Raw genomic sequence first — 22,949 nt, 5'->3', positions numbered from 1 at the left:
AACAAGTGGACTTTTAATCAAATGGTTTGAAAACAAAAGGAGTTAAATCCTTATAGTATCCACAAACTATAATTAAACGTTTATAACTCCTTGTAAACAAACATTGTTACTGGGAAAATGAGTGGTAGCAAGGTGGAAATTTTGGTTCAGTGCACAGTCTGCCACATGTTTGCACAAAGGGAGCAACAGTTCCTAGGTGAATACCACTGTGACAGATGTGTGCAAGTCGCCTTTCTGGGATCTCGCATTGGAGAGCTGGAGAAGCACATTGCAACACTGAAATCACTGGATCACCTTGAGACGGGCCCCCTGCTCACTGAGCAGACAGTTATTGGCTTAGATATGAAGGGTGGAGAGGTTAATCAGGATGAGCATGTAGGGCGTTGGGTTAATGTAACTAGAGGGGGAGGTAGGGGCACCCAGAAAAGGAAGGCTAGCTCTGGATTTGAGCACTCCAACATGTTTGCAAAGTTATGTGAAGATGTGCAGGTGGCAGACCGAGTGGTGGCAACTCTAGATGTTACTGCTACCCCTAACAGCCGGTAGAGCAGCACATCTAGTAATGGTGGGGAGGGAAATGCAGGAAGGAAAAGATAGTTGGTTGTCATAGGGGATTCTATGATCAGGAGGACTGATAGAATAGTTTGTCGCTCGGATCCCTTCAACTGATAGGTTTGCTGTCTCCCTGGTGCCAGGGTTCGGCATGTGGTGGACCCAGTGGACAAACTACTGGGAGGGGCTGGACAGGACCCAGCTGTCTTGGTCCATGTTGGAACCATTGACAATATAAATTGAAGATGATGGATCCTTAAAAATCAGTTTAGGTTTCAAGTTCAACAAAAAGACCTCCAAGGCTATGTTCTCTGGAATATTGCCTGTGCCATGCGCAACACAGGAAAGGCAGAAGGAGCTTAGGCAGCTGAACGCATGGCCTAAGTCCTGGTGTAGAACAGAAGGGTTTCGGTTCATAGAGCACTGGGCTGACTTTTCATTGGGGTACAACCTGTATGCCAGAGATGGTTTGCACCTAAATGAAAGGGGGTGTGCTGTGCTAAGAGAAAGATTTAGGGGAATGGTGGAGGGATATTTAAACTAGGACAGAGGGGTGTGGGACAGTAAAATAAGGTGGCAGAAAGTGAGGAGAATTATGACTTAGTTGGTATTGCTGAATCCTGGCTTTGTTCTTCGCATGACTGGGCTGTCAATATTCCTGGGTATACTCTCTTTCGTAAAGACAGAGTCAAATGAAAGGGTGGTGGTGTCTGTATGTGAGAAGTGATCTAAAAGTGAATGTGAAAGAAGAAATTGCGGAGGGAACAAGCGATGAGGTTGATCATGCACCGGTTCTGATCATGCAGCGGTTCTACTCACCTTGACATTGGCTTATGCCTCCCCCAAATCCTGTCATTGGAAATTGAATGAGACTGTTCTCTCAGATCCAGTGGTGGTTGCTGAGCTGACCTCTGAACTGAAAAGTTACTTGTACCAGAATGCTCTCTAACAGTGATTTAGAAAGCGCATAGGGTGGTGTTGAGAGGACTACTTATAAAACACAGCTCTAGGATTAGGAGGGAGAAACAAGTGGAGATTTCCTCCACTCTTTAATGATTACAAGAGCCATAAGTTGTGCATAAACATACATTGGATAACCAGATGGGTGCTGACTTACCCATTCTACGACAAAAACTTGCATCATTATGTCAAGGGAAAGCTAAAGCGGCACTTGTTAAATGTCTTAGGTCTTACTATGAGTATGGAGATAAATGCAGAAATCTGTTGGCCAGGGCCTTTAGGGCACTAAGAGCTCGTAGGCATGTTCCCTTTTTATCCACTGGTACAGGGGAAAAGATCTATCAGGTCAAGGAGATTGCAACTAAATTTAGAGATTATTATGCATTCCTATACAATTTACGACACCCCCATGCATTAGTGAACACAAGTTATGATATTCAAGGACGGATACAGCGTTATCAAAGGGGGCTAAACCTCCCCACACTATCCTTCGCTGCCAGGCTAGATTTGGAGGCACCAATCATGGTGGAGGAGTTTAAGGCGTCTATCAAACAAACTAAATCTGTTAAGGCTCCAGGTCCTGATGGCTTCTCGCTCCCTTATTACAGAAAGTTTGAAGCGGAGCTGGCTCTGCATTTTGTGGTCGGTTTTAATTCCTTGACCGAAGGAGGCACGCTACCAAAAGACGCCCTTCAGGCTCTTATTACAGTGATCCCAAAGTCAGATAAAGACCCGTTGGTATGTAGTAGCTATAGGCCGATCTCGCTTTTAAACCAGTACCAAAAATTGTTCACAGAGATTCAAGCAAACAGATTGCAAAGGCATATCCATAACCTAGTACATTTTGTTCACATAGGCTTTATGCCATCGAGACAGGCTTGGGACAATACTACATGGGCCATCAATTGGATACACAAAGCGGTGTCCACTGACAAACAGTCCGTCCTGGTCTCAACCGACGCAGAAAAAGCCTTTGACAGGATGAATTGGGGCTTTATGTTTTCCACATTGCAAGCTATGGGAGTGGGAGATCACATGATGAATTGGATTAAAGACATATACTCCTCCCCTTCTGCGATGGTGGGAGTGAACGGAAAGGTGTCAGCACAAGTGTTGGTTGAATATCTCACTATTCGATTCGACAGCTATTCGATATAGTGAAATATTGTTCGGGTGATCGAATGCCGAATTCGAACACCATTGAAGTCAATAATGGGAGAATACAGGTTATTTTTGGGGACTATTAAGTGCTGCAAGAGCAATCGGATTGCTCTTGCAGCCCTTTAGTAGTTGTGTGTGTTCTTGGATAGAGTTTCTCTATCCAAGAACATGGGGCACTAGATGTGATGAATGGGAAACTTGTCCCCATTCAACCTCTAGTGCCCGGGGATCAACTGCAGTCACAGCTGTGACCTGGGGATTGCACACTCTTCTCAATGATTGCAGCCATGGCTGCAATGATTGATAAGCTCAGTGTGCAATCCCTGGGGCACTACAGGTTAATTAACCTATAGTGTCCCGGGGATCGCACACTCGTCTCAATGATTGCAGACATGGCTGCAATCATTGGGAAGATGCCCCGCAAGTTTTTCTTACTCTGTAACACACTTTCCAGCACAGTAATATGATACATTTGTTACATTCTTTTCTCACAGTGAATAAAAGAAAAATGTAACAAGTGTATCATAATATTACTGTGCTGGAAAGTGTGTTACAGAGTAAGAGATATTATTTCATTGAAGGAAAACCTGTAAAAAAAAAATAGGTAAATATACACAAACACTCAATACATCAATTTAGTATTCATTTTTATTTTTTTTTACACATTTTTTTATCCGAATGCTTGCCGTCAAATTTTGTTGAATCTATCTGAATTCGAACAGCCATTTTCAAGTCAAATATAAGGACAACCCCAATTCGAACACCAACACTAGTCAGCACCCTTCACCACCATGGATGGCACCAGAAAGGGTTGTCCCCTATCTCCTCTGATTTTTATTCTCTCTCTAGAACCATTACTCTCAGTCATACATTCTAATCGAGATATACAGGGACTAGCTTTCTCCTTCAAATGGGATAAAAAGGCAATCAAGTATTTGGGGACTATGCTCCTGTTGGATTTATCGCAGCTTTTTGCACTAAATTTAGCCCCTATTTTAGCTACCGTTACACAGGATCTGGATAAATGGCCCTCTCTGACTCTTTCCTGGCTTGGCAGCACACAGGTCTTTAAAATGAACATACTACCGAGAATTCTGTATTTACCTCAAGCAGTGACCATTTATTTTCCAAATTCCTTTTTCAAATCTCTGCAAAATATTTTGGTTTATATTTGGGCAAAAAGGGACACCGCCTTAGCAGAATTCTGCTATTTGGGACCAGGAGAGAGGGAGGTCTTGGAGTCCCAAATATTTCACTGTACTACATGGCAGCCCATATGGCCCAGGTTGTGGACTGGTTCTGACATTTGGAAAACAAGCAATGGATAGGAGCAGAGCAATTACCCCGTCCCTCTAACAGCAGTCCCTTGGCTTCCAAAATTGTCTCAAGAAGCCTTGAGAATCCATCCCCTGATCTCTGCTTCGGGAAGGGCCTGTCAGAAGCCGCTGTTTAGACTGAAACTAGCTCCCTGGCCTTCGCCTCTACTGCCAATTTTAGGCAACCCCTTATTTACCCCAGGCCTTGAAGATAGGAGATTTGTTGTGCAGCAGGAGCAAGGCATCTAGCAGGGAGAGCATTTTGTACATCAAGGCGACTGGGTGACAGGTGAGATGTTGACGGCTGAGGCCGGGAACTATAAACTAGATTTTTGGAGAGCTCTGCAACTTTTGCATTATCTTAAGTCCCTCCCCCTGACTACAAGTGTAATGGCATGGAAATGCTGTTTGAAAAGCTATGTAATGGGGTGTATATAAATTATATCATATTTTTTATTAGATGGCAGGTCGTGCTGGAAGAAGAGGATTGGATCTTGAGGGAAGTGTGTATTTCTTTAACATTCCAGTACCAAAAGTGAAAAAACTTATGAAGTCCAATGTTCCAGAGCTAAGAGGCCAATTTCCTCTGAGCATTTCTCTTGTACTAAGACTTATGCTGTTGGCAGCCAAAGCAGATGACAAAGAGGATGCTAAAGCAAAAGTATGTCTCTATTATGTATAATTAGTTAAACTATTGATACAGTTGTTTTATACATTATAGTTTTTAAATTAAATGTTATTTAGGCACCTTAACAATTTGTGTCTCTTACATGATGTAAAAAATGAAAGAAAAAAAGTCCTGCTAAAGTAAAAATCATTCATCAGAAAGGCAGTGACAATTAGACTTCAGTTCAGTTCTGCTGTCAACCAGTTCCCAACCATCTCAAAACCCTGATTATCACTAAAATTAATTGGAACAGTTTTTTGTGAAGATGTTTTGTTCTGTTGCTGTGCAGTTTTTGAAATACTTTGTGCAGCATCCTTGGGCAGGCTACAGCTTGAACTGCTTCCAAAGACTTTCAGCTTTTCAGCAAATTCTTGCAAGTACCTTAAAAGCACAGATAACTTTAACAGTAATTAAACAAGGATTTTGAGAGAGGACCTCCTGGAGGCACAATTGAAAGTATGCAATAGGTAGAAATGATTAAAATTTCTCATAAAATGTACTTCTTTTACTTGATATAATAGGCAAAACTGTTATAGGAATGAATAAAAGAGAGGAATATTTAATGCATTTCCATGTTTAACTATTTTATAATGTTATATACACAACCCCTTTTCCCTACTTGTTAAATTTGATCGACATGACTTTTTCAACCCAACTAACTATGACCCTCCAAAATATACTGAAGAATCTCCAATACTATATATATTATTTCTTTCTTAGGTTTTATCAATTTTGAAGCACTCCCTTATGACATTCAAACATCCAAATGAAACACAAGTGTTAAAGCTGTTCTGTGTCTTTTCACTACAGTTTCTGCTATATGAGGTATATTTTTAATATGTTTATTTTTTATCTTTAATTGTCTTTTTTTTCTTTTCAGTCTGCTGTTTTTTGAATATGTGGGTTAGAAAGTGAAACACATTGATAAAAGTGCTAAAACCAACTGCATTCTTTTTTTCCTATTTAGGGTAAAATAAATTACTCCTGTGTAGGATGTAAAGAAAGCCAGGTACAATAATAAACAGATAAATACAAGGGCTTGCTGCCAGTGGGGCAATACATTTAACTCAGATGTGTAAAGTCACACATTCTCCATACTAAAGAGTTTGCAGCAAACTTTGGAACTTTTATTAGGAGCTTTAAAGTAAACAGCAATACTCAGCTGTGCCTTCCCTCAATCCTCCAGGATAGACACTATATGAGCCTTCATGCTTTGATCCCACATGTCTCACCTCTCATCTCACAAAGGACAATCTCTAGATAGAGGCCCCTATAACCTTTTAATAATTGTGGGAAGCAAAAAAAAAAACAAAAAAAAAACGCTCTGTCTGGTTAGGCTTTAAACCCAGACAGACTTTCCTTATTATATAATCTTCATGCATACTCTGCACCCCCATTTTGCTCCAGAGCCCATATTTCTCCCCCAGTGTGTGCTAGTTAAACTGTTCACACAAATTCTGGCTACTCAATTGTTCTCATTCCTACATTAACTCATTCATTGCAGCCAACTGGAGTTTTTCTTTCTAGAGGGTCCTGAATTGGATCCACTTGTCTTAGTCCTAGGCTATCCCTTTGTGCTAATCCATATGTCAAGTTTTTTTATATCAGAGGTGTTCACCAGAAAGTAGCGGCATATGAGGATAGTAGAAGACTTGTATTTTTCAATTACCAATTTTTTTACTTATCCCATTACCAATCCTATTTTCTGCCCAGTCTCCAACAAAAACCTGGCATGTATGAATCTCCCTCTCTTTTTTTAAAAATAGATTACTCTACGTCAGGCAAACTTAATGTTTCTCTACCACTGGTTGTAAATAGGCCAAAGGAGATATTAGGTATTTAGGTATGTTAGTGCCATGGAATGACTCCATTCCAATCTAACTTTCTCTCACTTTTGCTTTTGATAAAGTCATACTTGTAACAATGGGACTCTCATGGTACCTTCATGTTTTTTGGCCACAGTCATACATTTAAAATGAATATTTTACCAAGAGACTTATATCTTACATCGTATAAACCGGTAAACAACTATTGTGTTTCTAATTGGTAGTGGTTTAGGAGTCTGACATAAACCTTTACTATTTTACTATTTACTATTGTTGCCAATTTAGCTAGCTAAATAGCCTGGTGTCAAAACATGAACTATAAGAGGTGGGGGTCAATCAATCATTAGCGAGCCCCTTGTATCTGTTCCATTGGCTGAAAATTCACACCTAGTCTGTAATTTTACAATCAGTCCTACATTGCAAATCTGGGTGAAGTATTTATTCTGTCATAATCTTTCATCAGAGCCAACTACACTGTTCCTGATTTTAGGGAACCCAACATTTTCCCCTGGGATGAAAGATTTTACCTGGCTAATCTCTTCCTATATATATTCTCTCCAACAACATCTATATACACTCTTACTCTTCCATATATCTACATTGTGATTGGTGACAATCTAGAAGCATATCTAACAATCAAATTGCATACTGAAAATGCAGTGAATGTGAAATTTACTAAAATTTACTGCAGGTAAATCTTCTAAATGTATTTTAATATACAGTGCATTATTCAATAGGTATTAGTATATGTCACGTCTCCCTTTTTTTAATATGGTGGAGGGTAAGACATTTTATCTGGCTTAGCCTCTGTTTATTGGTCACATCCCCAATTATCTAGAATAATCCATAATGAAGCTCAGTGTAACTCAGTACACACTACTGTATAGACAAAATGTAGCTAACATAATCAGAACATAGCTCTATTCTATCCTCATATTAAAAATTCACTATGTCCTCTTTACTGCAATTTACTTTTATAAAATCTAGCTTTGCTAGAATACTGAAATATTTTTTTGTATAAATGCATTGTTTTATGTATGTGTGTTCATTTTTTTTTTCTTTTGAAAGCAATACCTGAATCAAGATTGCAGTCCTACAGAATTTACAGGACTTGCCACTCATCTACATTATCATGAGCCATCCAATTTTATATTTATCACCTATCTTGAAAATGGCCTCTTTCACAAGCTGTGCAAGCCATTACCTGAAGGTACATTTCAAACCCTTAATGAGGATTTAAAAAAATACACTGTATATATTTCAAAGGAAGGGGAAAAATCGTGTTACATTTTATCAAGTTTATTCAATGAGATCAGATAATTCACTAGTTTAAAATGTGTCCCATTACACTCAGCAACCAGCTTATCACACATTCTTTTATTTCAATGTTTTTCCCCTAACAGATTTGTTTGTTTTTGGTCTCACTTGGTGTACACTTTTTATATCCACTGTACATGGTCAGAATTTTTTCAATTTTATATTTAGTCTTTCTTAAAGTTTAAAATCTATGAAACTGTTGTTCTATTATTGGCCAGCATCAACTACAATTTTTAAAACACCTAATTAGCACAGATTTTCAGTGAAAATATTTTTTGGTTATTACACTTATAGTTTGCAGAGAGATCACTTCAGATTGATAAGCTTAAACTGCTCCTGTGCTATATATACAATGGAATACTAAAATAATCCAATATAATATATATCAATAATACATAAATTATATATATTAACATTAGCAATCAGTTAGCCATTGACAATGATTTAATTAATTGCTTGATTTAATACAGTAAATAAGGAAAATCTGTCATATTATTTTGTTAGATTTCATTAATGACATTTATGTCTTTTTATTATTTAGACCCTACAAAGTTTTCAGACTCTGTAATGGAAACTTTAGTTCTGATCCTGGCAAATTTATTTACACGGTCTTATTTAGCACCAAGCAGGCGCTCATCTGGGAAGACTTTTCATCAGTCAAAGGTGAGGAAAAGAAAGTACTTGTTACTGTTATTACAGCTGAGGCTGGAATTGACCTTTCCAGCAACATAGGCATTACTGTAAACCAGGGGTGGACAAACTTTTTGACTCAGGGGCCACAATGGGTTCTTAAATTTAGCAGAGGGGCTGGGCCAGGATCCGATGGGTGGGGCGCCGAGACGGGTGTCACAGAACGTGATGTCATGATGGCATAACCCCGCCCACTCTCCCATCGCAGATCTGAGCCTGATCGATGGCCCGCTGCTCTGGCCGGCGCGACCCCCTCAGTGGGGTCCTTCTCCTGACCCTGCTGGGGGGGAGGGGACACCAGCCAGAGCCCCAGACTGCGGAAAGAGATCAACGGGCCGGATTAAAAAGCCTAATGGGCGGTATATGGCCCGTTACAGTCACAGACCTACTAGCAGGGAATACTGTCTATATACCCACGGGTTATTTCCAATTTCAGTGCTTTATTGATAAATCAAGTTGGCTTGTCAGGACAGCTAAGCTGGCCAATAATTTTGGAGATATTTTGGTCATTGGTTTTAAACTATGCTGACACTTAAATTTTTTCAGTCTGCACTACAAGAATATTGGATGTGATAACACATTGAACCCTAATAATAATGATGAGGAAATGGAAAACACAGATAAAACTACTACTAACAAATAGGCATGATCTTTGCTTTGCCTCTGTTATGGGATTTATACAGTTTGAGGATTGCAATCCTGGCAAATATGATCAAAATTATAATACACTAAATAACACAGCCTTCAAACCATGGCCGGCAGGCTTAGAAGGGCCAATAAGTGTCCTATTGGTTAAGCCAGCTCATGTAATGAGGGGGCACAGAATAGCCATAGTGTTGGTGAAATGTAAGTTATTGAAGAGTAAGCACAGGGAAAGCAGACAGCAAGATGAGGACAGAATAGAGATGGTTAGGAAACTGTACTCTAATTCCTGTGCCCTGTTTTGACATTAATTTGTGTATAAGCCTTAAAAATAGCAGTATGTAACAAATACAACAGCAACNNCCCCCCCCCCCCCCAAATGGATTGCAGAACTTCAAACAAGATTCACTTAAACTTTAGGAAATCAAACCAGGACAGATTTACCCACTATTACTGACACTCAACAAAATGTGTTTTTTGCTTTGATCATGTGTCACCACTATGTACGATCTATAGTTTTCACATTTATAGGTATAGGGATACAAACAAAAGACACACTTTTACACCCCACATATATTGACATTGATCAGTAAAGAATAAAGAATTTACCAGCTAGTTAACAAAAAGTTAAAAAAAAATTTTAGTGAAAAAAAAATGTCACAATGGCAGATTATCATTCAGAAAATGACAGAGCTGAAGCACTGGTCATAATCAGGGAGACCAAGTTCAACACATCTGTGGAATACATATTTGCAAGGATATGTAGCATGTGGGTGGGAGATCCTACCTCTTATGGATAAAGACAAAAACTCGTTTGACGAAAAGTATATTAGATATTGATTGGATTACAAAAACAAAACAAATTATTATGCCAGTTAATCTTCATGAAAAGGTAGAATTCACAGAATATACAATCTAACTGCCACAGCTTTAAACAAAACAAGGTAGCTTATAAAGCATATATTAAAAATTGATTAGATATAAGTCAAATAATTTGTACTATACCAAGCAATCATAGTGCAGTTCCACCCTATATCAAGATAGTCTGTAAATTTATTACAGCCCTGAAGTACAATGGTGATTAGATAGTTATGTAGGTTTAGGTAAGCCTAAAGTAATCAAGATAATGTAATAGCATCCCTTAATCACAGTTAAGCTGCGTACACACTTCCAATTTTTGTCGTTGGAAAGGATCTTTCACGATCCTTTCCAACGACAAGGGAGTGCACGATGCATGAACGGTGCTGTACATACAGCACCGTTCATGCTCTATGGAGAGGGGAGGGGGAGAGCGACGGAGCGGCACCCTGCTGCGCGCTCTCCCCTTCACTTTCATTAGGATCGGCTGTCGTCCATCGTCCGTGGATCCGGCAGGTCGGTCGTCCGGACGATGGACGACACCGACTGTACACACGGCAGATTTTCGCCCGATAATTGTCCGATGCCGATTATTGGGCGATAAAAATCTGACGTGTGTACGTAGCTTAAGACAAGTGAATTCAGTTAGATGAGACAAGGTGAGCCTACTGAGTCCCTTCTAACAACGCACATTGTCTTCTTTAGCATTATAAGTATTTTCCTTTACCATACATATCTGTTTATATATTTCTGTTTAGTGTATATGCTCACATTAGGCTTGTTTATAGAGTTTGGAAGCGTTCTGATGCTGTATACTCTGCTGAACCAAGAAAGCATGAACTTCCAATGTGTGGCATATGTGTGACAGGCAGTGCATTTTGATTGGTAGAGACTGTTTTATATTCCCCACTTACAGCTACATTTTCAGTTGCCTACATCTCTCCTTTCCAGAGAAGTTGAGGTTCAAAGAATGGACGTGGACAAAGTAGCATAGTATGAATATTATAGTTTTGTGAGTTGGCAGGTTTAAACTTAGGGGCCCAATTCCAACCCCTTGCTACATAAGTGGCCCAGGGAGTCCTTTATTTGCATGTTTAATTTAGGGGTCCTAGGCACAGCTTTTGGAAAAGCGCCTTTCGAATCTGGGTGGCTGAAATTTTGCATAATAATAGCTATGATTATACCCGGTGTACATTTACTGCTCGGTCGCACCACATTTTTGACATTGCTGTTGTAACTAGAACCTGTACAGATTGTGTTCCTTCAATTGATATTTTTGGGATTACAAATAAAAATAGTTAATATTCACTCCACAGCAGCAGTGTGTTCCTGTCATTTCTGTTTCTTAGATCATATACAACAGCCAGGTAAATATTATACTACTGCACAAAACTCTTAAAATGAATAATTGACTACTTCTACAATCCTTGTCTGGAAATGGGGTATTATTACCATTTACATTATTATCATTTACATTGGCCTATGTGAGTTGTGTTGTTGGTAGTTTTAGTGAACAACACAACACCAACAAATTAGCTGATTTTTGTATATCTTTGAATTAAACAGGTCTATCTAGAAGAACTCCCTGAGGACTTTGCTACTGCTGTTAAAGAATACAACAAGAAAGTCGCAAAAATCTTCGGTCATTGTATTCTTACAGCTTCAAAGTTGGCAGACATGGAGAAAGAATATCGGCTACCTCTTACACAAATCAGTATGTGTAATGATAGATCTAGTTTAGCCATGTTATTAATAAAAAAACATTTTATAAAAATATGCTTGAAGTTCATATGGTGGAAAAATACCCATCATATTGTGTGGAATATTATGAGACATGATGGTTAATATAGATGAACATTTCTGCCCTTGTTCCATATGTAAAGAGTAACACAATTCAGGGCAGTTAGGATTAAGACTTGCTTGTTTAAATGCATCATAGTTATATAATCCTTGTCTTATGTTTTGGTTACTTTAATTTGCATTTTTTGGCTCCTAGGAGAGTATATTTAAAAAAAAAATTGTACCCAAGATACACAATTTATTTAAAAAGTACACATTTTTTTACATTGGATGCGCACAGAAAATGTATGAATCGTGTCAAATTTGAATACCAGTTTTGTAAATTTTAAAAAGATTTATAAATAGACCTGCTAGGGTTCAAGTGGCCTATAAGTTACAATTGAACTTTTATTAGAAAGAAAAGCAGCTCAGGTTCAGATTTTTCACATGAATATCTATATGGTTGGTGACACCTCCCCCAAAATAGTCCACTAATACAAAATAATTAGTTTAAAGCTGAACTCTAATCAGATATAAAATATACAAAATAACGAAACTTTGCAATCATGAATACATTCTAACATTTATTAATTGTTTGAATATAATATTTCTTATTAGGCTTTTCAGGCAAGGAGTACAAAGACTCAAGTCTGGTGGACCATCTGATGCCACACTCTGAAGGAAGAAAGGGCATATCCCCATTTGCATGTCTGTCTGGAAATACAGATCATGACTTGATGAAAATGACAAACATAAGTAGTGTATGTATCAGAAGAAATGGTTTAAAGGGTCAATAAAAAATGTTTTGACAAAACATTAGAGGGTGTGTTTTAAGCTAAAATGGCTTTGAATCAATTTTTATGTTTAATAGTTTATTTTACTAGGAGTTTCCAGAGTGCTAGCCAAAGCTAAAGAAAAAAATGTCACAAATATTTTCTTTTCAGGCATTCTGTTTTTCATGGAAACCTCAGTAAGCCACAGTTAATGTTTTGACTTGTATGTGTGTGTAAATTTTAACTTGAGCTGATGTGTGCTGTAAACAACCTTTTAAACTTTATGAAGTAAGGAAAAGCAAGAAAAGGTGAAACTTTTAGCACTTCTACCAGCTGGCTTTGAAAATATAAAACATTCATAAAATATAATCACCTTTGGTATTATGACTGCTAATTAAAGCAGACAGGGAAAAATAAAGGGGCATGGCTGTGTGTACAGGAAAGACGTGGCACTCCTGTTGTGACACAGGGATAATTTCTTCTGTGCACTTCCGCCTTCTACAGGCAAGACTTCATTCCAAACAACCTCAAGAGAAGCTGATTTAACCACCATGAAGCAACAGCTTAGCTTTCTCTCTCAAATATGATGAATTTCCATTGAATATCCAATTCATTTATGTTAAAACTTCTTACCTAGAAAACACATTTACTGCACTTGATGTATCAATTTCATCACATAAGATATGTGCCTATATAATTTTGAGGCCCAGATTTACACTTTTATTTCTTTATACATGGTAATTGAGAATTGCTATTGTCTCAGTGACATTAGAATTCTTTTACAAACCAACAGGTACAGCTGAACTACTGCCTACAATTAAGGTTATCTTCCTTAAAATATTGAACAACTCTGATCAAACAGATCTAGAGAATGATGAAGTTAACTAAATCCTTGGTCCCAAAAACTCTGAATCAGTAAGATGTCACGGCATCATCTGCCGTATTTATACATTTCATCATAAAGAAACTATAATGCAGAAGGCTTGCCAGCCTGGTTGTAATTCCATGTAACTTCCATGGGGCCAAAATCACCTTACTTTAAAATTTGTCTAAACATACTGTTGACCAGCGTAGGGGACTAAAACCATTCTTAATTTTGCTTAGAGTTAGAAATATTCCATATATTCATTGTTCAAAATAAAAGGAAAAACATGTGCTTAGGAACCCAAGAAATATTGCTAATCTACTACATAATCTCATACACAATATTGTAATTCTTGCATAAAATCAATCTTGCTCTTGTTGAGAGAATGAGATATGAAGTGGTTGAGGGAGATGTGTGAACTTTACACAGACCTTTTCACTTTTATCTGAAAGTTAAAGGTGGTAGACCCTCGTTAAACAACTATTTAAGATTCTGAATATAAACCACCAAAAGTAAATACTTTATATTATTAGCCACTCTGACCATTAAGTCTTCTTTTGTTATATTTCCACAGCTCATGTTGCAAACAGCTCAAATACCTGAAAAATATATTCCCATATTTCATCTCACAAAAGAAGATGTTTGTGGAAGAAAAATCTTTCTTAACTCCTACGCTCTTGATTTTTACAAACATGGCTCCCTAGAGGCCCTTAGAACTGACAATGGGTAAGTATTTTCTGTACTGTATATGTAAAATGTATATAAAAAATGAGCACTACAAATTCAGTTTTTCTTGGAAAACACCTAAATTATAGTCAATTATTAAAACTTGTGTTAATATTTTGTAGGCTAAACCAAGGAGAAGCATATTGCAAGCTGAAGGATTTTATGCTAACCATTGCATCCATAAGGTGGGATATTTTTTATGTTGTTGCAATATATTAATAAATATTTTTTATATAGATTTGATCTTTTTGTAATATTAAAGGCATCTCTGTATTTGTGCACCCATGATACCATTTTGCAGAGACTGTCTTTAGCTACTCATTTATTGACAGTCTTCAATAAATAAATTGATATTAATCAGTCTTCCTAAAACTCAGGCTAACCCCCAAGGAACTGAGCATTAGGATTTGTTGCTTCTCTGATTTGTGTCAACTTTTTAGGGAATTTTAGCTCTGCTAATATATATTTAGCTCTATATACAACAAAGGCATTTTAAACACAAGAGTAGAGCTAACCTCGGGAAAATGTAAAGAAATGTATAGCGCGTCATCTGTTGGTGGTAAATGTTGACTATGCACCGGCAAAATTCAGAAAAGAATGTGATAAGAGTTTTCTCTGATTTAGCTTTCTCGCCTAGGCTATAAAGAATAATAACTGTAATCTATTTAAATTTACATTTCCTGCAGTATATCCATGAAAGAAATGTGTGAAGATGAAAATGACCCAGTTGCCTTGGCCTTTGACCAGCTGCATGAAATATATTCTGAAAAGTTTCAACAAGTGTAAAAAATAACATTTGCAAGAATTAAAAGTGAGACTTCTGTTGAAATCCAGGGAACAGTATACATGTCTTTTTTGTCTTTACCCTAAATATTTTACAAAAACCTTCACTTACCTTGTAATCTTCTCTCTTTCTCTCTTGGTCCCCATTTCTCATGCAGGAATTCTACTTATATTAATCTTTTTAAATATCTCTTGAATTTACAAGTCATTGTCAAAGCTTTCAATCTTTGTTTGTCCTTTCAGATGCATTTATTCTAAATTCTTAAAAGACATTTCAGAGCCTGATTACTTACAGCCTTTCCTAACCAAGGTTCCTCAAGACGCTTCCAGGAATTATTGAGCAGTTACTTTTTCACTGACCACCGATGTAAAATGGTACTTTTTCTCTGACTAACAATGTAGAAGGGCATGCCAACCAAAAGTGTAAGGAGGATTTCTTCAGAGATTACCAAAGAAATGCCTACACTGTCCACCAATGAAAGGGGGCGCACTATTGATGCCCCTACTGTAAATAACCATATTTTTTCTACAATCTTTCCAGGTATTAGGATTTATTTAATTTCTTACTAAATATAAATGTGTTGTAAAAAGCAGAGAAGTTTTGTACAATGATCCATTCTGGGTGTGAAGCATTCTAAGTATTGTAATATCTAAAATTTTCTACAACTTTTACGTAATGTTAATCATGGTGGCAATATTCATTTTTAGAGACCTGATAGTTATGTGCAAAGTTTCCTGCAGGTTATAAGGCATGATAAAGACTGCTATTCAATCTTAGCCAGGTCAAGAATCTAAATGTGTAGCTTATAGATCTGTAACTAACAATGACTTAATAAAGTGATATTGAAAATGATGATTGTAAAATAAATTTTTGAGTAAAAAAATGTTGTAACGGGGTTGTAACTATTCTAAATATTTTAGTGAAACAAAAATAATAAAACAATAAGTGTGAAATAGTGTGAACATAAATATTGTTATACTGCTCAAGAATAATAGAATCAATCTAGAAGGAATGTGTTCATACTCATTCATTTCAAAATATAAAGATCATCAGCAATAATGGAAAATGATAGCTTGGGCAAACAATTGTGCATTCTTTTTTTTATCTGGATATTTTTAAATAAAAGACAAAAAGTCACATAGAGGTCTACAACAAAATATCACATATAATAACATAGTACTAAAGAGGTAACACACAGGCAACAACAAAATTAAAAAAATAAAGCCAATCTGGATCACTAGTAAAACTAGTTTGTGGGATGTTGCCGGTATTCAAACTGTTATTTAAGTGTGTCTAAAGCATTTTTTTGTCATACTTACTAATTGCCCTGTAGACTCAACAAAAAGTAATTGGTAATTCTTCCAAAGTGTAAAAATTTTTTAAATATATCCAGACCCAGTGGCAATAGTTATTCGGGAATATAGGGAAAAAGAGTTTTAATTCCCCATCATTGTGTCCAAAAGTAGAGTAGAGTATTTATATATTGCCGACATATTACACAGTGCTGTAAACAAAAACATGTCACTAGCTGTCTCTCAAAGGAGCTCACAATCTAATCCCTAACTCGGTCATATGTCTTTAATATAGTTTAGGGTCAATTTTGGGGTGTAGCTAATTAACCTAACTGCATGTTTTTGGAATGTGGGAGGAAACCCACACAGACACAGGGAGAACCTGCAAACTCCATGCAGATAGTGTCCTGGCTGAGATTTGAACCTGGCGCTGCAAAGGCCAGAGCACTTACCTATGAGCCACCGTGCTGCCCAAGGCTAAGGCCAACCGCGCTGACACATTGAGCACATTGAGTAGCACTGTTTCTTAAATTCACTCCTGATTGATAAATGGTTAGTACTATGCCTTTCCAACTAATAGGGCTCAGAAAATATATGTATGTATGTTTTGCTTGGTAGTAAAATCTTTTGCTATATACTTGTATAGCTAACTGTTAGTCTAGTTCAGTGGCAATGTATACAAAAGGACACACTAAAAAATACTTAGCATTAGTAAGAGCTTTTCATAATTTCCTCAGCAAACAGGACTGCCATTACTGCCGCTGTCCTATGTTGATTGGCCAGCCACAGTTGGACTTTGATTGCTATTTTTACTGTGGCTGCTTGGTGGTCCTTAGATAAACTACTAAGATGATATGTAGGTTCTGCTAAAATCAGTAAAATTTCTACCCCAATTATTTTGTGATAAGGGAAAGCATATTGTATGAGCATAAGAAGAAGCTCAATGTGATGCATCCACCTTATTTAAGCCAGTGAAATAATGTTGAGAGGAATGGGCTTTGAGGCTCATGGGGAGCTGGTTAGATTGCTAATTGCCAAAAGTCCCAGCATAATTTGTTCAGTCAACTGTAGTGTGATGGGTTGCCTGTTGGTTCTTACCATGGGCCTCTTTTTCCTCCACATATGGTTCTTAGAGAGCGTTCAGTAACCTGTTTTATATATACTGTATTAAAAAAAAGCCATTCCTATGATTCCCACATCACTTTCATCAAAAAATACTAAACAAGAACAGTGTCACGGTCCCTTCCGTGACTGAGGTTAGAGGATCTGTGAGACAAGCTGCGCGTGAGGTTATCTGACAGTCTCTTTGTTTTCACTTGTTTCTGTGTTCATGTGGTCATTACTGCTTTTCTATTTAGGATGGCCTCACACTTCATGTTATGCGGTTGATATTCACTACTTGGATGTGGAAGAGCTGGTGTGTCTGGATGATATACTAATTTATTCTCCAGACATGGTGACCCATCTGGATCATGTGAAACAAGTGTTATAGATCCTTAGAGAGAATAAATTCTATGCAAAGATGGGGAAGTGTGTGTTTGCAGTCCCGGAGGTGGGTTACCTAATCTCATCTTCAGGTTTTCGTATAGATCCTGAAAAGGTCCGTGTGGTGTTGGACTGGGATCGACCCGAAAATCTGAAAGCACTTATGCGATTTTTGGGGTTCACCGATTACTACCGTAAATTTATTTTGAATTACTAGACTGTGGGTAAACCTTTAACGGACATAACATCAGATTTCTCAGTCTGGTCGGATGTAGCATTACAAGCCTTTTCAGCTGTTAAAGAGTGTTTCGCTTCTGCTCCTATACTGGTGCAACCAGATGTGTCACAGCCATTTATTGTGGAAGTTGACGCATCTGAAGTAGGGGTAGGAGCAGTCTTATCGCAGGATCCTTTACCTAGTAAATGGCGCCTTCTTCTCTAAAAATATGCTTTCTTCTCTAAAAAAACTCTCTAATGCAGAGAAAAATTATGATGTAGGTAATAGAGAGTTTGCTGGCCATTAAGTTGGCTTTTGATGAATGGCGTCATTGGTTGGAAGGAGCGATTCATCCTATTACGGTAATTACCGATCACAAAAATCTGGCATATTTGGAGTCGGCTAAACGACTGAACCCAAGACAGGCCAGATGGTCGTTGTTTTTTACCAGGTTCAATTTCATTGTCACCTATCGCCCTGGGGTTAAGAACGTCAAGGCGGACGCTTTTTCGCGTAGCTTTCTTGGGTGGGGGGTGATTCGGAAGATCCTGGTCCGATATTGTCTGAAGGGGTAGTAATATCTGCCCTTTATCCCGATCTTGAGGCAGAGGTATTGGAGGCCCAGGGAGATGCACCGGATTCTTGTCTTTCGGGGAAGTTGTTTGTTCCTTACGAATTACGACACAAGGTGTTCGAGAAACACCACTGTACAGTCCTTATAGGACACCCTGGGAACAGATCCACGGTCAGTCTCATCTCTCATGGATTCTGGTGGCCGGGGTTGTGTAAATATGTTGAGGGCTATGTGTCAGCGTGTAGTATTTGTGCTTGTGCTAAGGTGACACATACTTGGCCTTCTGGATCCCTACTTCCGTTGTCAATCCCATCCCGACCTTGGACTCATTTATCCATGGATTTTATCACAGATTTGCCTAATTCCTCAGGAAAAACGTGATTCTGGTGATTGTTGATCGCTTCAGTAAGATGTCACACTTTATTGCATTCTCAGGGCTACCTAGTGCTAAATCTCTCGCACAAGTGTTTGTCAATAACATCGCGAAGCTACACGGTGTTCCCTCGGATGTGACGTCTTATGGGGGATTCAGTTTGTTTCCAGATTACGGAAGGCGTTCTGCACTCGCCTGGGGGTACAATGGTCCTTCTCTTCGGCCTTTCATCCTCAGTTGAACGGACAGACTGAATGCACTAACCAGAATCTGGAGACTTATTTGAGATGTTTTGTCTCAGAGAATCAGGAAGAGTGGTCTTCATTTTTGTCTTTGGCCGAGTTTGTCATAAACAACTGTAGGCAGAAGTCCACTGATAAGTCGCCGTTTTTTGGGGCATATGGGTTTCATCCGCAATTTGGCACATTTTCTGGTACAGAGACTTCAGGCATTCCTGAAGAGGAAAGATTTTCCTCTTCTTTGTCATCTATTTGACGGAAAATTCATAATAATTTAAAAAAGATGGGCAACAAGTATAAACGTATGGCTGCCAAGAGAAGTATGAGTGGTCCGGACCTAAGAGTGGGTGATTCTGTGTGGCTGTAAACAAGAAACATTAAGTTGAAAGTACCTTCTTGGAAGTGGGGTCCAAGGTTTATTGCTCCATAAAAGATCTCTGCTATTATTAACCTGGTTGCCTTTCGTCTCGAACTTCCACAGGCTTTAAAAATTCATAATGTGTTCACAAATCACTGCTGAAGAGATATGTCAAACCTCCGGAACCATCCTCCTTGCCTCCCGCTCCTGTCATGGTGGACGGTAATCTAGAATTCTCCGCAGATCCATCCAGTATCTCGTTCACTGGAAGGGTCACGGTCCAGAGGAGAGAATGTGGGTTTCAGCGACCGACGTTAATGCTAGTTGCCTAGTGAAAGCTTTCCACAAGGCTAATCCGGATAAGGTCGGTCCTGGGTGTCTGGAGGCAACCCGTAGAAGGGGGGTACTGTCATAATCCCTTCCGTGACTGAGGTTAGAAGATCTGTGAGACAAGCTGCACATGAGGATATCTGACAGTATCTTTGTTTTTACTTGTTTCTGTGTTGTTGTTTGTAATGACCACACCCCTTGTATCAGCTGCAGCTGGTGGTCATTACTGCTCCTCTATTTAGTCTGGCGTCACACTTCATGCAATGCGGTTGATATTCACTACTTGGATGTAGAAGAGCTGGTGTGTTGTCCTCTTCAGAGTTCCTGCTCCTCAGTTTGCTATTTAAGATAAGTTGTACTGCTCTTGGTGTTTGTTGTTCTCTTGTGCTTCTTGTTACTAGGCCTCAGGGAGACGCTGGTTCATTCATCAGGGAAGGAACCAGTAGTCTCAAACCCTGTCACTATTCCTAGGGGAATTCAGAGCTACTAGGGCCTAGGTTCCAGTATATGAATATTCCCACCTTCAGGGGATATTCATACTGACAGGAGTCAGGGATAGGTTAGGGTGTCGATAAGGTGTGACCGTTTCCCTTTCCCTAGCCTTTGAAGGCCTAGTCCCTTGTCTTTATCCTTCTGTTTTCCTCCTGGTGTTCCTCCCCTCCCCTGTTTATCTGTGACAAACAGTCAGGAAAAAATATGCTTATCTACAACTTTTTAATAACCATTTAAATCTGCAACCTAAAGTATTGAAGACAGACGATCACCACAACAACCTGGTAATTAGCATTTGCAGAACGGGAGAAAACCCTCCTTCTTTCTCTGGAAACAGATTTCCTTTTTGTTTAGCAATGGCTACTCCTACAAAGGTAGCACAATTGCCATCCCAGGTTAGATGAGTTTGAGAAGATACAATTATCAACACACATACAATAAAAATACGGCTCATGTTCTTACAGATGATAATAATTAGAGAAAGTCATGATTTTTTTTTTTTTAGTAAAAAAGGAGCATACCAACAATGAATATGGAAAGGGGAAAAGTGACCTAAATGTTACTAATTATGAACCACATTCTTATCTGACTACAGGTAAGTCCGAGTAAATCTGAAAGATAGGAATAAATAGCAAAGAGCAGAGTCTTTTGTTCAGTCATACCAAGGCCCAAAGCACAACTTTTTAAACATTAGGTATAATCATGTGGGACCCTTTTCATGTTCTTAAATCTTAAGTGCCAAGTTTGAAGTGCTTTTGGAATAATTTAAGGAACTAACATTCTTTATTCTTACTCTGCCAGTACTTAATCCAAATTTGTCTTTTTCAACAGGTATGTTATCCTCTCTTACTAGCATCTATACTGTTGTGTCCATTTTTATACCAACTTCATCTACTTGTGTATGGTATGCCCTGCATTTTACATATACTCATTGTACCAATTTGAATTCAGCCATCCTTTTATATGTTTACTATCCCTTTGTCCCAGCTGACTGCACAATGATATTTATTGCTCTGCTAACCCCACCCCTACCCAGGTTCAACTAATCTTCTAAACTCCATTAAATTTGATTCAGTTCAGCCATCTAAGGGCCCAAAGCTCAACTATTTAAATATCAGGCATGATCACGTGCCCAAATTAATTAATCCAGGGAATAGAACTATTTAATACCAAGAACAATTATTCTCACCATGGCTCTGTCCGGGGACCCCAATCAGCAACACTGATATACAAGGATCTCACTCGCATGCACCAGAAAATGGAGACAGACAAGCAATAAAGGTAATCAAAATGTTTATTATCTCATCACATACTACATATGCATATAGCGACACCTGGGCCCACAGGTACCTAGAGGACATGCCTGCCCCTAGGTGGCACAAGCTATGCCCAATGGCTTGCCTTTTTTTATGAAGACTGAGGAGGGTCGACCCTCTCGGACTTGTTCACCACATACCCCAGATGATCAGATCAGACCATCAAATATCAGGGGGACAATGACATGGCAAAACCTATTCATTGATCAAAACATGTTGACAGACATATTTACCTTTTGGGGTACCTTTAGTTCTCCCATCACACCATATCTAAATATAATTTTTGTATTTAAGACACATATTTTCCTTTTGGGTATCAATGATATTTACTTTTAACTAATGCTGGTAAAGTTATACTGTCACTTCTAGTCCGCTAGCTTATTTATGTATTTCATGCAAGAGTCTGGCGTGATGCCCAGACATGCGAATCACTTAGCTACTGCCTATAATAGATAGAGCATAATGACAGTGCAGCTAACATCTAAAGATCAAGCCACCACTAAGGAGAGATAAATACTTTTGAATATTAACTGCGTATATACCTATATAAGTGTACAGCATCCATTTTGTGAAGACACATCCTTCATGTTATGTATTACTTAAGGAATGCGTATTGATCACCATTATCTAACACTCACTCATATGGTCCAGCCATATCACATTTGTATCACAAACCAGGTATTGGATATTGGAACAGAATTTGAACCACCACTCCACACTCTGCCACTTTTACCACAGGCCTTTGGAATGCTCTCACCATCGGGCTAACCCCTGACCATAGCACAACAGTCACACCAAATGTCTACAAAACAATGCTCATGCAGCAGAACACAAATGGAGGAAATCTGCCTCAGTGCTGAGTTCAGCTGAGATTACAAAGCCAGGCTAGAACACAATAACACTGCACTCACTGTTACCAACCAAATTACTTCTCCACTGGCATATCATCTCAACCCATGCAGCCTCTTCTCAACAAATGAGTCCTTTTAAAACCCTATACCTGCTCCCCCTACAACTACCTTTTTGCTCAAGACATAGCCACCTACTTTAAAGATAAAATCACCAAATTAGAAATGATATCTTTGCTCACTGTATCCACCTGTAAATCATCGCTAACCTCCTTCACTCTTCTATCTGCTTCCTACCTGTCTGACCGCTCCTTTCAAGTTTCTTTCAGTGGTAATTCCTCCTCTCCTACTTTCCCTGTTGGTGTTCCCCAACAGTCCTTGGACCGGTTCTCCTTTCTTTGTACACCTCCTATCTCGGTAGTTTCATATCCTCCTTTGGGTTACAGTATTATCTGTATGCTGATGACATTCAAATCTATCTATCCACCCCTGACTTGTCTCCTTCAGTC

The 22,949-nt window shown here is 38.5% G+C and overlaps 1 protein-coding gene across 1 annotated transcript in view; it reads left to right on the top strand.

Annotated features, from left to right (window-relative positions):
* The window catches only part of LOC140327460 (probable ATP-dependent RNA helicase DDX60), a 68,528-nt gene extending 52,659 nt beyond the window's left edge, over positions 1 to 15,869 (top strand). The window contains exons 31-39 of the mRNA XM_072406844.1: positions 4,450 to 4,650; positions 5,377 to 5,481; positions 7,551 to 7,692; positions 8,341 to 8,462; positions 11,556 to 11,703; positions 12,387 to 12,529; positions 13,981 to 14,132; positions 14,255 to 14,317; positions 14,819 to 15,869. Coding sequence (XP_072262945.1) covers positions 4,450 to 4,650; positions 5,377 to 5,481; positions 7,551 to 7,692; positions 8,341 to 8,462; positions 11,556 to 11,703; positions 12,387 to 12,529; positions 13,981 to 14,132; positions 14,255 to 14,317; positions 14,819 to 14,918 — 1,176 coding nt within the window. The 3' untranslated portion in view covers positions 14,919 to 15,869. The remainder of the gene's footprint in view (positions 1 to 4,449; positions 4,651 to 5,376; positions 5,482 to 7,550; positions 7,693 to 8,340; positions 8,463 to 11,555; positions 11,704 to 12,386; positions 12,530 to 13,980; positions 14,133 to 14,254; positions 14,318 to 14,818) is intronic.
* The last annotated feature ends 7,080 nt before the right edge of the window (positions 15,870 to 22,949 follow it).

This window comes from Pyxicephalus adspersus, chromosome 3, assembly GCF_032062135.1.
Source record: "Pyxicephalus adspersus chromosome 3, UCB_Pads_2.0, whole genome shotgun sequence".
Lineage (NCBI taxonomy): Eukaryota > Metazoa > Chordata > Amphibia > Anura > Pyxicephalidae > Pyxicephalus > Pyxicephalus adspersus.
Note: the sequence above shows the minus strand (reverse complement) of the source record. Positions and strands in the feature narration are given on the sequence as shown.